We start from the raw sequence: 17,239 nt of genomic DNA, 5'->3' as shown, positions 1-17,239 counted from the left end.
CTGTCAGGAGGGCGGGTGGAGGGATGGGCCGGGGGAAGCTGAAATCACGCCCTCTAAACAAAAACCAGATTCTCACAACCTTGTCTTTTTATTGGAAAACATCCTGATAGAACTGACACAGGTTAAGATTACATTTAAAATAGAAATAGAAAATGATGGATTTTTTACAGACTTATTGAAGGAGATTCCAAACAGAAAACACATTTGTGTAATTTTAGAGCTTTAATTATTACATGAAAACCGTAAATAGAAACTATAAATGTGCATCAGAACAGAGCAGGAGGAATGCCGCTCCCGAACAGGAGACTCCAGGAAGAGGGCATCTTCCACTTTCCCTGAAGATCTTGGCTCTGAAACGAGACCCATGGGGCAATAAATAAATTAAAAAGAGACACCTGAGTAAACATATAAAACCGTAAAAGTTGTTTGTCCACAGCATAACGTCCTTGTGATAAACGGCAGTTCTCTGAAGTCTGAAGTGGTTACTGGGAGTCGTCTCTTACCTGGTTGTCCAGGAGATGGAGCCAGTCGTTGAGACGGGCGACCAGAGCAAAGGCATCTGGGATATTGTCGCCTTCTGAGCAGAAGAGCAGCAGCACGGCCAGTGGGAGATCCACAGCACAACTAAACACATGGAAAAAGCCTCTTGATTTAAACGAAAACAAAAAACAATTGTGTTCCTTCTAAACCAACTGTAAGGTCGGTCTCACTCTTTTCGCCCCCTGGCAGAGATCTGCTCAGCCAGGGTAAATAAAACAACCTTAAAACTGTTCTGCACCCTCTGGTCCATCAACTCAAAGAAACCGACCCCAATCTGGGACTGTCCAACAACCGTATTTAAAACAATTCATAAACAAGCCGACTAATGATCTCTGATTGTGATGTTTGTGATGAACTCAGGCCTCAGAGTCTCTACCTGTCCGTGTAAAGTCCCTTTGTGATTCCCCCTCCCGGGATGTAGAGTCGTGGCTCGCTGTCGGTGTCCGTTAGTCCAGGAAAGGCCGCTACTCGCTCCATCTCTCTCCAGCCCAGCTCTTTCAGAGCATCAGCACTTCCTTTGAGCAGGGACGGCGTGGCCAGGTACCTCAGGGGAGTGCTGCAAGCAGGAGTATTGGTTAGCAGTATTGGTATTGGTTAGAGACTAAAGACACATGCTGGTATGATGGTATGATGCACAGTTACCCCTGCAGCTGCTTGTCGTCCCTCTGGTAGGCGTGGCTGCTGGACAGAACCACCGTCCGGGAAAAGCCGCTGGCTTTTATCCAGGACACGAGCTGCTGCCGAAACCGTTTGGATTTTGTCTGCAATGAAACAAAAAGTCGGGAGCATGAACACAATTGTACTCGTCTTCATGGAGATGCCGGTAAAATAATGAAGATTAAATCCAACAATGTTATAAGAGACAAATGTTGATTTACCTGAATAATTGGTGCTCTGATCTGAAGGACCGCTAACTTCAGTTCTGTCGCTGTGTAAACTGCAAGACAGACAGTTGAGAGATTTACTTTATTTTGAGGATGATTTCTTTTTTTCTTCACTTTTAAGCTGCAAATGGCCTAAGCTCCTTGTGGACGTCTGAACCGGCCACAACCAACAGTTACACCCGTTTGCTTTAATCTTGTCAGTAAAAGAAAATGAGACTAAACTTTTTTAGCCTCTGACAACAAACGATAAGTGAAGCAAATGTAGGGTCAATAACCACGTAACATAGTGACGCTGCCAGCACCACAGTGTGATCTAGATTCCTACCACAAGTTGGGTTTCTAAAGCTGTTTAACAGAAATCCTGGACAGAAGGATGAGGTGTCAGATAAAATGACGTTCCTGCCTCCTTGTGTTTGTGTTTGTTTACACTCACAGCGTCTCCTCCAGACGATTGTTGGTTAAATGGTTTCAGCAGGTCACACTGAATTTAATCTCATCAGACAAGAAATTAACCAATGTTCAATATGTTTATCTACTAAAGACATTTAGATCAGACTTGGATTGCCTGATAAGTGTGATGATGGATTCTCAAACAGACTTGTACTGCACCATTATGATGATGGTGATCAATGTACAGGACTGTCTCAGAAAATTAGAATATTGTGATAAAGTTCTTTATTTTCTGTAATGCAATTAAAAAAACAAAAATGTCATACATTCTGGATTCATTACAAATCAACTGAAATATTGCAAGCCTTTTATTATTTTAATATTGCTGATTATGGCTTACAGTTTAAGATTAAGATTCCCAGAATATTCAAATTTGTTGAGATAGGATATTTGAGTTTTCTTAAACTGTAAGCCATGATCAGCAATATTAAAATAATAAAAGGCTTGAAATATTTCAGTTGATTTGTAATGAATCCAGAATGTATGACATTTTTGCTTTTGTAATTATATTACAGAAAATCACAATATTCTAATTTTCTGAGACAGTCCTGTATGATGATGGTGATCAGTGTAGGTTTGATGAAATCAGTTGACCAGTGGAAGTCTGACGGAGATAATATTTTTGAAATTAGGACAATATGAGGTTCAGTATCCTGCCAAGGGAAACGTACCACGTGACGGGGGGGTGGGGCAAGGGATCCATCCGACAACCTTCCAGTTGGAGAACAACTGAACACGGCTCTTAGACCGGACATTTACACAGTTAACAGAGTAGCTGAGTGCAAAAACACAGTTTTGAGGTCAAGCTGAGAATACGTGCTAGCAACCAGGGATCTGAGCGTGGAGAGAAGAACGCCTTGGCTGCCAAAATTACATGAAAAAGTACAAACACACAAATACTTGTCGCACAGAAAGAGGGAACATTTTTTATCCAACACTTGAATGGATTTTACTGGAGACGAAGCAATGACGCCACCGTTGATAAAAGAACCCCCCGACTCAAACGCTACCTTCTGCAGGAGTGTGCACCTCCTCCGCGTCCTCTTTGCAGGTGGCGTACGGGTTGTTACCTGCCATGGGGATGAGGCAGTCTGTGTGAAAGTAACCCACTCTGCTCATGTTGAGAGTGGACACGAGGAGGTCGACTGCCAGCTGACCCACGTTACCAACGGCCACTGCTGGCTGCAGGGCCATTTTAAAACAGAGGGAGAGAAAAAGAAAGAAATTAGTTAACAGTTATTTATTCGTAGTCACTTCATTACTGACTGAGCATGTTTTTCTGCAAACTGGAAATTTCAAAAGCTCCAGAAAAACACTGTCCGTCAGCTTCCCCCACTTCATCCTGTTGATAACCAGAGGTGCATCAGTCCTGTCCAGCTGTTATCAGCACCACAAACACCAACAGACATGCACTTACACAGCTACTGAAAACTGACATGCAATCAACCCAGAAGTGTTTATTTTATTTGTAGTGAGGGAGTATAAAAGCTGCAAATTTATAGTTACAAATGAAATTTTTTTTAATTTTTGCACACAGAACCTTTTGTAAGAATCTGTACGATCCTACGTTTTGTCTAACACGAATCCCTTCAACAGCTGAACAAGCAGCTTAACTGACTGTTGTCTCTCTACTCCTGACCGTCACTGGCATCCAGGGACTCTCAGAACCGTGGTTACCATGGTAACCTACGTAACTATGGTTCTGTGAGTACAGTCATCCAAGGACTCGTAACTGTGGTTACCTACGTAACTATGGTTCTGAGTACAGTCATCCAGGGACTCAGAACCGTGGTAACCATGGTTACTTACGTAACTATGGTTCTGTGAGTACAGCAAAGATCCTCTATACAGTTTATTGAACGTCTCTGAGTAGTCATCCAGGGACTCGTAACTATGGTTACCATGGTAACCTACGTAACTTCCCAAAACTGGCAGAATCTTTGACCATCATTAAAGAACTGCACACCATTTCCTTGCATTTTATAAAGTTGGTCAAAACAAACAGTTCTTTCCCCCTTAAATCAATAAGCAATTTAATCTGCAGTGAACATAAACTGATGTAAAATGAATGATGGATTTTGGAGTTTGGATGAATCAAGGACTGTGTTGACACATCCAACTTCATTACAGGGTGTAGTATTATACATACGTTAAATACACTCCGGCGACTACCTTGTCTTTATTAATGTACCAACAAAGATACCGACAGTACTGAAGCTTTAATTTCTGGTTCTGAAACCAAATTTCTTGTTAAAACTGAGTGAAACCAAAACTCACCATGACGAGGGTGAAATCTTTAAAGGCTTCATGCTTCGAGTTTTGCGAGGAGATAAACATGGTGCTGTGACACAAGCGGACACGAGGACACAGCCCGGTCACAATAAAGTAAATAAATAAGTAAATAAACACAAGAACGCGGTTAAAACTAGGAAAAGTGCAAATCTCCGAGCAGTTTGCAATTTTCCCGCAGGTGGTTTACCAACGCGTTAGCGGATTTAGCTGTCCTAATAGACGCCTGAATAAAATGTAACTGTGATATTTTTATTAAAAGAATAATACAAGGTAAATGTCCTCGCCAGATTTCAATATTAGTGTATATTAGATGTGTATATTTTCTTTTCATTTTTAACAAAACCAGCTCCTTAGCATTTCTTATTATTTTATTCAGGCAAATTAATGGGAAAACAGCATATCTGCAAGGATTTCAATCATGATTTCAATGCGTACTAGAGATCGACAACTCCAACATCCTGTACAATAATAACATAATAATAATAATTATAATAATAATTATAATAATAAACCCACCTTTAAGAGTTTAAAAGCAACTTTTTTTGTAAGGAAAAATGTGTACGTTTAAAAATAAATAAATAAAGACATACAGGCATTTACAACGTTTGATAACATTTATTGATGACAAATATCAATGAAAGAACATATTCATAATTTCCACAAAACTCTATTAACTGTCAATCGAATTTAGCAAATGACTTTACAGTGAAAATGAGTAAAGAAAAAAATACATGTGCCTATTGAATTATAATACACTCTAAAGACACCAAAGCAGCTTAGTTCTTACATCTAATCATCTCTGACAACTCATTGTTTTTAGTCGAAGTTATGGATTTGAAGGAAAACAGCAGAAATATTATCACCCGCATCAAATAAATGAATCATGAAGGTTGGTGGTTGTGATGGTGTTGCTGTCCACAAATATATTTCCAGTTTGGAAAAGTGAGAAACTGAATGAAGCAATCAGTAAGTGTCCATTGTATATTCAGATAACAAATAAAACCCCTACTAAGCATTAACATTTTTGCTTAGTAATGAATTCAAAATCAGCATTTATCATGCATATACCGAGTTGGTCGTGTCATTTGGGTTTGACTTCATTGGGAATAGGTAAACCTTTCACAGCAGCTACAGCATTGTCTACCATTTGCTGGACCATCCGTCTTGTTGTTGTGTAAGTGTTGGTGCCAACGTGGGGCGTGATCAGCACATTAGGGAGCTTGAGGAGAGGATGATCCCTGCACGAAAACAAGCAGAAAATCTCACTCATTTTCCACTTTTGTTCCATCAGTGATTCAGACTCTTAATCAGTTAAAAAATATGTGAAACATGTGTCTCAGACAGACGATACCTGGGTAAAGGTTCAGGGTGAGTGACATCCAGAGCTGCTGCTCTGATTACTCCAGACTCCAGAGCTTTAACTAAAGCATCCTGGTCCACAACCAGACCTGATACATACGAGACAAGATTACTGCAAAAAAAAGCACCAATGTTTATACTCGGTTAAGTCCAGGAGAGGCATTACTATCTCACCTCTGCTGACGTTGACCAGTGTTGCTGTGGTTTTCATGAGGGACAGCTCTCTGTGGCTGATCAGGCCCGTGGTCTCAGGAGTCAGGTTGACCACCAGGACGACAAAGTCGGATTCTCTCAGCAGGTCGTCCACGTTCTCACAGTAACTCGCTCCCACTGCCTGCTCATCTTCAACACTCCTGGCGATGCAGAAAAGATCAGAAATGCCACCTTTGTGATGTTATGTAGTAGTAGTAGCCATGTTGGTTTTCTGGTTGATGTTTTGAAATCAAATCCTTTTACCTTCTGGTTCTGTTGTGATAAAGGATCCTCATGTCAAAACCTTTGCTCCTCTGAGCGATTTTGTACCCAATCCGTCCCATTCCAATGATTCCCAGAGTCGACCCCGTGACTTCATCTCCCATCAGGCTTTGTGGTATGTGGGTGGTCTTGGGATCAACAGCTATTTGATGGCCTATAAAGAGACGAATCAAACCATTTTTACCTATCTACATATTAAATAATGTAAGAAATGTAGATTATCAATAGTTAAGCTGGAGACAAACTGCTAGAGCAGGGGTGTCAAACTCATTTTGCTCGGCGGGCCGGAAATGACCAATTTTTTTCTCGCGGGCCGCACGCTCAAAATAACAAAAACGGTGCAGAAAATGTTTTCTCTAATTCTTTTTTTTTTTTTTTACTATTGTTATCTAATCTAATCTAATAAAAAATATATTTCTTCAGGATCTTTTCTTGAATATTCTTTTTTTTTTTCAAATTATGTAAGATACTTTTCGTTTCATCATTTTACAAAGATAAACAGAAACAAGTATGTTTTTTTTATATTTTGCTTTTTTATAGGAAATTTAATTAAAAGCAAAATCTTTCTTATTACATCGGAGAGTGTTTCTTTGTTATTTAGAGATTTTTCCAGTACAATTAACAATTAAGTGTATTTATTTTTTTAAATTGGCGCGGATATTTACGCCAGTGTGCCAAAAAAGTCAGCACTTCTTTTTTAACTGTTTTACTTTGTCACTATCCTCGTATTCAAAACTGAAACTCTCCGAATAAATATCTTCTATCATCTTTTTTAGCAGTGATATTTTTCCTGCGAAAATATATAATAGTAGTCAGTTAATAAAAATAAAGACCGTCTACAAAGAAATAAAATCGGCAAATGCATTCTAGAAAACTAAAAAAATGTCGAAAACTGCTCTCTTTGTGGAATAACGATGGATTTGTAGAAGAAATATATTATCGGATATGGTGTGATTCATGGCAATTATTTATGCCTTCCTTTTTAGTAAATTAACATTTCATTTTTTTTGCGTTGGAAACTTCTTGCGGGCCGCATGAAAACCTCTCTCGGGCCGCATGGGGCCCACGGGCCGCACATTTGACACCACTGTCCTAGAGTGACTGTTTATGAGATATATTGAGAAATATCGAATTGTTTCACATTTTAGCTCTGCCACTCTTACCCTCATAAATCTTCCTGGCTGATGCCAGAAGAAGAGCCATGGCCATATCTGCGGTGGCACCGCTCACCACGCCTGGGGTATTGGTTACTTTCACACCTAAACTGTTGATGTACGGCACATCCAGATGATCGATGCCCACTCCCCCGTTGGCGACCACCTTCAGCGACGGCAGAGCCTTCAGCAGCGAAGGCTCGGCAGCGGGGAAGCAGTTCCACACGAACAGGGCCTGGATTTTGGGGCCATGCTCCAGGGGGTTTTGTAGGAAGTCTTTGTGGCTCATAATGTGGAAGTGTTGTCTCATAATGTCAGCGCCCTCTTCAAGGTAACCCTGCTCGCCCACCTCTGAGATCAGAGCCCATGGTTTTTCCTGAGCCATCATCTGGTGACATGAACGCACATTTACATCAATGTGTTGCAAAAATACATTGCTTCCCTTTAAATATCTATGCAGTACTCGAGTTGAGGGGGGAGGGCCCCTGAAATAAAAATGGTCAAAATCATCCCCCCTGTAAAACCCTTATGTCATTTCATCAATGAATGTGGTTTTACTGCTATTTCAACATTTAGAGTCATCACCAGAAAAATAACACCAGCAAAATGTGACAATTTTCACCTGTTTCAGGTAAATTTTCACTTGAAATAAGTAGGAAAATCTGCCAGTGGGACAAGATTTATTTTCTTATTACAAGCAAAAAAATCTTGTTCCACTGGCAGATTTTTCTGCCAGTGGGTGAAAAAATGTTGTTTTTTCCAGTGATGAATCTTGTTTTAAGTGTAATGAGATTTTTTTTTACTAAAATGAGACATTTTAACTAGAAATAAGGCAAATATTCTTGTTAAGCTTTTGAGTTTTTGCAGTGATCCATTTTACTTATCCTGTGAAGGACAGAGTCATATTGATAAGTTCAGAAAACTGTTTTTTATTGTTGTGTTTTGATGTATTTGATGTAAGCCCAGTGGATATTTAAAGCTTACAGAAGGCTGCATTTAACTGCTGCTATGTCATTCCTGCAGTATTTCTGCAGGTGTTTTGGTCAGTGCTATTATTTGTAATATATTATATTATTTGTAATCAGCACAAATTATCTGTCCCCATATGATAAAATCTACCACCCCCCTGATTTTTTTTTACAACTCGAGTACTGTATATATGACTTTGATGAAACCTTAGCAGAAGATTGCTGCCTACACCTCTGTGGAGTTTCTCTTGCGTATGCACATAATGGACCACATATGGACCATCAACAACATCACATCCAGGGCTGTCCATGTTAACTCCTGTCCACCAGCTACAGGATTTGGACACGTGTGCAGCCTGGCGTGATGAGTGCATGAGTATCTTGTGGAGGCTGCTAATGTGCACAGCAGGAATCCACCAGTCTTAATGCATGCTTGCCCTCAAAAGGTCAGAGCGGCCAAGGGCCCAGCACCACACTCATTTTATTCATTACTGTATTTATTACATTAGTTTCTTTACTTTAATTAAGTTACTAATATTATTTATGAGTAATACACACAGAGGGAGAAATAGATGTCATCAAAGCCCACATGTATATAACATTTATCCATCTGTGCACATGCACTAACTCAGGCTTATTTCATATCACTACAGTGCACAATAATACTCACTAACAGGAACATAACATCACTATAAAGTACAGATAAACTTACAAGAGTGTACTTGAATACACTACAGTGTTTCTGAGTTTCTTGTTCAGACTTCCTGTCTGCTCTTGAACCAGGAACAACTACTCAGGGAATTTCGAGACTTTCAAAATAAGAGCTTCACAATAACCTGTGCACTCAGTAACTGAACTTTTCATGCAATCGTTCATCATTTTCTAAACCTGTTTCAGTCCTGTACATATTTACAGGTGTGACATTAGGCATTTCAAGCTCCACTGAAGGCTGCAGGTGCTGAGAAAGGTGAACTTTGTCTTCTTTTTACACTGTTCACTGTTGAGCTCAAGAAAAGTCCACTTCAGGATTAAATTTTAACATGCAACTTTTTACTGCAGCTAATGACTTCACTCCTTTGACTTTTGCTTTTGGCTTTATGCTTATTGTCCCATCTATATAAACATACTTCATGTGGAAATTAAGACGATTACTTCCCACTCTGTACTCCGTCCCTGAATTAGAAGAAAACAGGTAGAATCTGCTGGTCAGTCAAAAACAACTAAAGTCTGAACAGTGAGAGATTGTCACCGTAGCAATAAGACGTTATTTACTTAATATATGACAATAAACTTTATATATATATGACTGTAAATTTTATGAATTAAATCTAATTTCTGACTCAAAACACTAATGTTGCCACGGGATCTTGATACCACTGTGCCATATTTCAGCCTTTAAATCTGATCTTATCATCACAATAAGTGAATAAATAAACAACGCAGATGGGAAATGTCCACATTACACACCGAAATGAGACTTTTTGTACTCAGTGTTCCTCCCAAATCTGTTGGGAGCAGAAGAACCAGATCATACCTTTATCTGTTGCAGGTGGATCACAGATCTGTGCAGATTTGCCACTTGAAATAGCCTGGATGCTCGCAATGGATGCCACAGTTTTGTCAAACACTGGGCATAGCAGCGATATTGCATTCTAGTAGGCAAGTTAGCGATAAAATAAGAAACAGTTTAGTTGTATAATGTCACACAAAAGATGTAAATACAGAAAAATCTGTGTGGAAATGTACAAAGTAGTCAGCATACTGATGCTGGTGTGACATGCAGGAAAGAGCAAAGACATAAGATTTTGTTTTAATCTGTGCAATAAAAGTCCACTAACAACTGTTGTTATAAACAAATCATTTACTTAGTATTTGTGGGTCATGAAAAAAAAAAGTTAAAGCTCAGAGAGAAAATGCCTCAACAAATGAATCATACTAAGTACAATCATTATTTCAATTCCTAGGGCAAAGATAAAGCTCTCACCTTTTCAGTTGGACTTTTTCTTCACTTGTGTTGTTTCTTCAACCTCGAAAGCAAACATGAGTTATAAGAAATCTTGCTGCAAAAGATAAGAAATCTCTTAATATAGATGACTTAAAGAGTCTGACTTTAAATTGAGCTTAAAGCTGCACAGTTACCTCTGGGCGGGTTATGCAGCTCTGTGTTTGGGCAGGCCAAGCTCAAACCAAGTGATCAAAGGTCATCAACCCACTCGCTGGACATAAAGAGACAGTAAATGTGGCTGATTGTCTATGGTCATTTCTTCTCATAGGTTTAACTTCATCATTTTTACTTCAAATGCAAAAATTCAGTTTACATTAGTTCAAATTAGAAGAAAAAGAAGCCGTTTTAGTAATAGACTGTATTGCATCATAGTGTGCTTTACAAAAGCAATAATAAGAATAAGAGATGACAATTAAAATGTGATGAGAATTAATAATCTGGGCCAGAATATTAATTCACACGGTTTTGCATATTATTACTATGCAGACGATACACAACTCTACATTAATTCCCACCGGATAACCCCACAATTTCGGCTTGCCTCTCTGACCTTTCTGCATGGATGAAGGCTCTCCACCTTCAACTTTACCCGTCTACGACTGAAGTCTGGGTTATCCTTGTCCACTATTTGTTCAACATTCAACATAAATATGTCTTCTACTTCTGTCACTCCCTAAAAGTTAGCGAGGAACCTGGGCATCATGTTTGATGACCATGTTGCCTCGGTGTCGTTCCACTTTGCTCTTTACAACATTCAAAAAATAAGACTGTAGCTGACTCAATATGCAACTTAACTCCTGGTACAAGCCACGGTTATGTCATGCCTCCATCAGCCTACTACAATGCCCTCATAGCTGGCTTTCCAGCTTGTGCCATCAAACCACTACAAAAGGTCCAGAATGGGGCGGTGTGTCTGGTCTTTATTGAGCCCAGGTGGGGTGCCGTCCCACATCTGTTCATTGAGCTTCAATGGCAACCTGTGGCTGCCGGGATAAAACACAAGTCTCCGTCACCCTAACCTAGGCTTGCCACCCGTCCCTTGAAATACGGAATTGTTCCGTAATTGGGAATTAAAAGTTGCGTTCCGTATTGAACCAATACAGTCACATATTATGCTCTTATTTATTAATGTCATAATATACAGGTGGAGGTCAGAAAATTTGGATATATTGCAAAACTTCATTTGTAGTAAATTCAACTTAAGGTGAAACAAATGTATTATTTCCCACTACATGCAAAGTGAGATATTTCAAGCGTTTATTTGTTATAATTTTGGTGATTATGGCTCACAGTTTATGAAAACCCCAAATAAAAAATCTAAAAAAATTAGAATATATTATGAAATCAATAAACAATTCAATCATTAAAATTATAACAAATAAAGGCTTAACATATCTTGCTTTGCCTGTAATGAGACTATGTATATACATGTATTAGTTTCACCTTTTAAGTGGAATTATTGAATTAAATTAACTTTTACCTGTAGGCTATATTCTACATCTGGGCTGATGTGGACGTACACAGCATAGGAGGCTATTTCAGTTGCTAGTATGGTTGTCTGTCTGTACAGTCATGCAATTTCAATGTTATTAAAGCACTTTAAACTTTAAATCAAAGCGTTTTGTTTTTTCATATAAAATAAATACATTTCTATGCATTTTTGAAGTTTTGGGGATGTCCCTTTTTTTTGCGCCTGCTGAAATTGGGGCGTCCCTTATTTCTATTTCTGAAAGATGGCAACCCTACCCTAACCCCTTCACGACCACTACTCTTCACAAGAACATAGACTGGCCTTGCCCTCTCCTCACACAAGGTGATCTCAGTCGAGACTGTTCTCCCACGTTGTTCCTCAGTGACAGAACAAGATACCAGTGGCCGCGAGAGCAGTCGCCCCTCTCTACATTCAAGGAGCTGTGGAAAACTGTCCTCTTTTGCTGTGAACTGCACTCCCTGTTTAACTTCACAAGCCGCATGTAACTGTCATCTTGCTGACACTTGGCTGCACCTACTTTGTGATCTACTATGTTACTGTTGCTTGATTGTGCTGCTCTGCTGTAAGTCACTTTGGATAAAACCATGCTAACCATGCTAACCATGCTAAATGTGATGTAATGGGATGAAGCTGTGCAGGGTCAGGTAAACAAGATCAATTTAAATCTATTCTGGCCTGTGAAGCTGTTGCTAGGATTTGATGTGTGAGGTTTTCCCAAGATAGGTAGATAGATTATTGTCGTCCACGGCTGGACAACGAAATTTAGTTTCACTGCAATCCTTTACATAAAATATAAATACCACTTGTATAGTAGTTGAATAACTGGAAGTGTAGAAAGAATCATATATATGATGTATTTATAGCTATACAACATCCTGCTTCTATACATATGTATGCTTAGGAGGGGAGGTAATGAAAATGTCAGAGTTTCCATCTAAATCTAAAGATGCATATGAGTATAAGATAAGTAGAATAAATAAGGTGCAAAGTAGTGTAATGTGGACAGTTCTGGTTTACATGACAAAGTCTGGAATAGTTGGTACCATATTGCAAACAATTGTAGGTCCCTATCCATCTTCAAAAGTCGCTCAAGAGAACATTTAATTCAACAGTGTAGCCAAGAAAGCTCTTGCTTTTCCCACTGTTAATGTTTCTTTTGTACTTCATATTCTGTGTTGCCACTTGTTCAGCATAATATTATATGATATATATATAATATTTTCATGATTTATAGGTCAACAGTAATTTTTTTTCCATTCATGTTCTGCATGCATTTTTATGATGTATTATTTTTTATTTTTTATTTTATGATTTTGTATCCTCATAACTAATATTCATAACTCATAACATAGCATGTATGTTTGGACACGTGTACAAACATACATGCTATCTGGACTGTGAAGGATGAAATTAGACAAATTGCTATGTGGTAAACTATGTATCTTACTGAATTCTGTTGTTGATGTGATCATGAATCTTACATAGAACGGGGCGGGACTTTGATAAGCGTCAGCTTCTCCCGTACCCTTTTCGTCATGTGTTGAGTATGCAATGTATAATGTTCTGGAGATGAAATGTGTCTATATAAACATGCCGAAATAAACGAAATAATAATAATAAATAATAATATTGTTAAATGTTATTAGGTGGGGGCTCCTCATAAGTCTACTGGCTTGCTCGCTCCTCCCTGCACAGTTTCTTTTAACTTCACTTATTTGTGTGATTTTATTTTTATTGTATGTGCTAAATAAAACTAAACTAAACATGAGAGATTTCATAGTCCTAAGGATGAAGTTGTTTTGCAGCCTCTGTTCTTGCAACCCTGAGCCTGCCAGACAGGAGGGAGTCACAAGCGTTCACCAGGGTTGTTAAGTAAGTAAGTAAGTAAGTAAAGTTTATTTATATAGCACCTTTCACAGATATAAAATCACAAAGTGCTTTACATTTAAAAAAAGGCACACAAATTAAAAGATATTAAAAAGAAAAGATACCAATAGTATACATATATATAAAAACCTAGATAAAATTAATAAGGTACAGAAAACAGCACTGGGCTGGCATGTTAAAAACATAGTCGCAACGCACAATTAAAAACATAGCAGCAACGCAGAGACACAATAAACGGTTAACCAAAAGCCTGTCTGAATAAAAACGTTTTCAGCTGCTTCATAAAGCCTTCACAAGAGTCCAGAGAACGCAGTTGTGAGGGGAGAGCATTACATAATTTTGGCGCAACAGCTTGAAAAGCACGGTCACCTCTGGATTTGTAACGAGTTTGAGGGACAGACAGTAATGATTGGTGTGCTGATCTAAGAGCCCGATTTGGCGCATAAGGTAGGAGGAGGTCAGCGATGTATTGTGGTGTTTGGCCATGCAAAGCTCTGAAAGTTAGCACCAGTATTTTAAAATGGATGCGAAATTTAATGGGAAGCCAGTGAAGAGAGGATAAAATTGGAGTGATGTGTGTTCTCTTATTACTACTAGTTAAAAGCCGGGCTTTTAAATGGCAGTTTAACTAAGTTGGAGCCCTGTGGAACCCCATAAATGGTGGAAACTTTGTTGTATGAAAACCGATGACTTGATTACATAGGGACCAGAACGGGTGAGACTGATGAGGAGGATTAGCACTTAGGGAGCAAGGCACAGACAGGAAATCCAAATATTGGCAGTAGATTAAAATGTTTTTCACATCGATTTAAAGCAACTTAGAGTTTCAGCCGCCCTGATGCATTCTAGGAGTTTTATTTCATAGTTGAGGTTTGGTTCTACGTACAGAAAGTAGGCCTGACCCTGACAACCTGAGGGTTCTCGGTGGTTCATAATGGAACAAGAGATAAAAGATGCATTTTGGCCCGAGACCATTCAGAGATTTATAAACCAGCAGCAGGATTTTAAAATGTCCTGTGTGACAGACAGGAAGCCAGTGTAAAGATCTAAGAACAGGAGTCGTCCAGTCTCTTGCTCTTATTAAGGACTCTGGTCTCTTGGTCTTAGTGAGGATTAGATTATTTTTGCTAGCTCAGATTCATATCTCTAAAGACACAAAGTAGTTCCTGTCTTTAAGAAAGGACTCAAAGCACTTTGTACTCAAAGTGCTGGACCAGAAAGTTCAACCCAGTTTTTCAAACGGTCCAGCAGGATGTTCTGGTTGGATCGTGTCGAATGCAGCACTGAGATCCAGTGAGACCGACACTAAAACGTTTTCCAGTATCCATATTGGATACATGCTGTGGCTAGAAAAATAACTGGAAGACGTCAAAGCAGTCATTTAGTCTCAGGGGGTTGTAATGGATCGAAGTTTTGACAGTTTTGTAGGCTCTCATTTCTAAAACTTATTTTCAAATGTGTGAATAACCTTGCCCCAGAAATACTCTGCCAATTGGTAAACAAACAAAACAGTGGAATCAGAACTAGGGGTGCAACAAGCAGTAATTGTAGGATAGCAAAACACAGAACAACATTTGGACAGTCATCCTTCTCGGTAATAGGTACCAAATTATGGAATACACTGCCACCTGATATCAAAATATTGACAGAGCTCAAGGTTTTTAGCACACAAGTAAAACAATGGCTGAAACTGAAACAAGCTTGTGAACATTGACTTTAACATACTGTACCACTGTATTATTTTAGTTTTCTGTCCTTATCTGGTTTGTGTTCTTGCTTTTTGTCTTTGTATTGTCTTTATTCTGTTTATTCTGTTTTGCATGTTTTGTATTTTAATGGTTTTGTACTGTTTTAACTCTGCTTTCGAATTTTAAGTAAAGGCCTAACCAGGGACAGGGGTTGCAAATTAGCTCCGGCTAGAAACCTGTATGTATGACATCTGTTTTGTATTTTTTATGAAATAATGTTTGATACATTTGTCCCTGTTCAATAAACGTAATAATAAATAATAAAATAATAATACAACTTTTGAAAAACAGCTTTTTCTATTATCCTACTAAGAAAGGGGAGGTTTTATATCCAGGCTGTTCATGAGTGACCTTTATAGACTGTTCTCCTTTAAAAGTGACTTAATGATGGCTGTTTTTAGAAACTGAGAAAAGCTACCCAAAAGCCGAGATATACTGAGGTCATATAATGTTCAACACTCTTAAAAAACCCTGTTGGCAGAGCAGCAAGGCAGCAAGTGGTGCAGTTCAGGTAGTGTGTGATGTCATCCAGGTTCTAATGGGTGACTGGACATAATTGTGTCTTGGTTTCTCTCCTGCCTAACATAGGAAACTTACTGACTGTCTGATTTTTCTGAAATTTTTTCAGTAAAGAAAGAAGCAAACGTATCGCAGGCACGGTTGGATAGACGTTCAGGGGCAACTGAGACAGGGGACTTTATCAGCCTGTCAATATTAATCAATTCAGTTGTCATTATTGTCGTTTTTAGTGATGATATCAGAAAATGTGATTGCCTTACCTTGCTTCAGCTCCATATAATATACAGTATACTCACACCCGCGTTCAGCTCTTGGACTCTTGTCTCAGCTCTGACCCGTGCAGCATTTCTCCAGGGATGCTTCTCTTCAGCAGTGATCACCTTCACCTTGGTGGGAGCGATGGTGTCAATAATGCTCAGAACTTTACCATTTAATTTAACCACAAGCTCGTTAACTGAAGATGAGTGGAGGAGGGTGAGGTGGAAGAGATCTGAATAAAGATTTCTCTGGTATTTTCATCCAGGTACCGTTTCTTGATGATCTCTGCCCGGGAGCTTCTGTTGACATTAATAAATCTTGCCCGCTGTTTTGTTTTTTTTGTCAGCGGTGAAGCTGTGCCACATTCACTTCTAGCCTTAACATCTGATTTCCAACCCCCTGAACTTCTGTAGTATTTTGTAGCTGTCATTTGTGGGGATGCATCTTGAAGTTTTTGTGGTTCAGGCTTTTGCAGCTGGATAGGCCACATTCACTAGGTAGAACTGGCAGAAAGATTTGAGAGTAGCTGTCACATTCTATCTTAAATCAGATCCTTAATCATTTGTAAGTATCCAAGGCCTAGTTTTCCTAAATGTAGTAAAGAGGTGGAAACAGGTGGGTTTCTATAATTGTGATGCTGAGCTGCATGGGTGATGAATAGGCATCTCACCCAGGTCCCACTTGGGCTCATCAAATATGGCAACCCACATGGGCAACTTGGTCAATATGGAACCAGTGGAACCAGTATATATATATATATATATATTTTTTTTTTTTTTTTATGTCACAACCACTAGGTGGCATGGAGACATTAATTTGTGACTGAAGCAACATCAAGACCCGTTAATGGCTTTTTAATGGTCGAACTCAGTACTCCTACTATGTCTACGTTTTCTGTTTGCCTAATTAAACTATGAATCACAAGATCCAAGAGTGTTTGTGGGGTTTTTTTCTGGACATCTGAGTCCTGTGGCTGAAAGAAGACTATAGCTGAAGTGGGGAGCTGGGACTCAGTTTTACTATTAGTAGAAATGTTTCATATAACAATCTCACCACCCCGAAGAGATGGGATGTTGTTTGAAATGTAAAAAAGAAACAAAATGTGGTTTTAAGCTATTCAGTGTTTTTGACATTGTTTGCATTATTGCAGACTTTCACAGCATCAACATGTCACATGTTGTGTATCAAGTTCACTAAAACAAAGGCTTT

General features: G+C 38.9%; 2 protein-coding genes across 5 annotated transcripts; both read right to left on the bottom strand.

Moving 5' to 3' along the window:
- Window positions 1-105: 105 nt before the first annotated feature.
- On the bottom strand, window positions 106-4,357 carry psmg2 (proteasome (prosome, macropain) assembly chaperone 2). The gene is made up of 7 exons (XM_061741816.1): window positions 4,152-4,357; window positions 2,885-3,056; window positions 1,419-1,477; window positions 1,183-1,301; window positions 917-1,096; window positions 504-624; window positions 106-350 (listed from the first exon to the last, which is right to left on the bottom strand). The coding sequence occupies exons 1-7, from the start codon at window positions 4,209-4,211 to the stop codon at window positions 267-269; spliced, it is 795 nt and encodes a 264-aa protein (XP_061597800.1). The 5' UTR covers window positions 4,212-4,357; the 3' UTR covers window positions 106-266.
- Window positions 4,358-4,776: 419 nt separating this feature from the next.
- Window positions 4,777-10,301, bottom strand: LOC133461474 (probable 2-ketogluconate reductase). 4 transcript variants are annotated; one of them, XM_061742414.1, is made up of 8 exons: window positions 10,261-10,301; window positions 10,106-10,148; window positions 9,656-9,773; window positions 7,163-7,541; window positions 5,982-6,153; window positions 5,700-5,878; window positions 5,518-5,614; window positions 4,777-5,404 (listed from the first exon to the last, which is right to left on the bottom strand). In XM_061742414.1, the coding sequence occupies exons 3-8, from the start codon at window positions 9,770-9,772 to the stop codon at window positions 5,248-5,250; spliced, it is 1,101 nt and encodes a 366-aa protein (XP_061598398.1). In that variant the 5' UTR covers window position 9,773; window positions 10,106-10,148; window positions 10,261-10,301; the 3' UTR covers window positions 4,777-5,247. The 4 variants fall into 4 exon arrangements, with proteins under 4 accessions (XP_061598398.1, XP_061598397.1, XP_061598396.1 ...); XM_061742413.1 differs by having other exon boundaries at window positions 10,106-10,181; window positions 10,261-10,279; XM_061742412.1 differs by lacking the exon at window positions 10,261-10,301 and having other exon boundaries at window positions 10,106-10,229.
- Between the last annotated feature and the right edge of the window lie 6,938 nt (window positions 10,302-17,239).

The sequence above is a fragment of the Cololabis saira genome, chromosome 15, assembly GCF_033807715.1.
Source record: "Cololabis saira isolate AMF1-May2022 chromosome 15, fColSai1.1, whole genome shotgun sequence".
NCBI classification, from domain to species: Eukaryota; Metazoa; Chordata; class Actinopteri; order Beloniformes; family Belonidae; genus Cololabis; species Cololabis saira.
The sequence above is the reverse complement of the archived record's forward strand: the minus strand, read 5'-3'. Positions and strand labels throughout refer to the sequence as shown.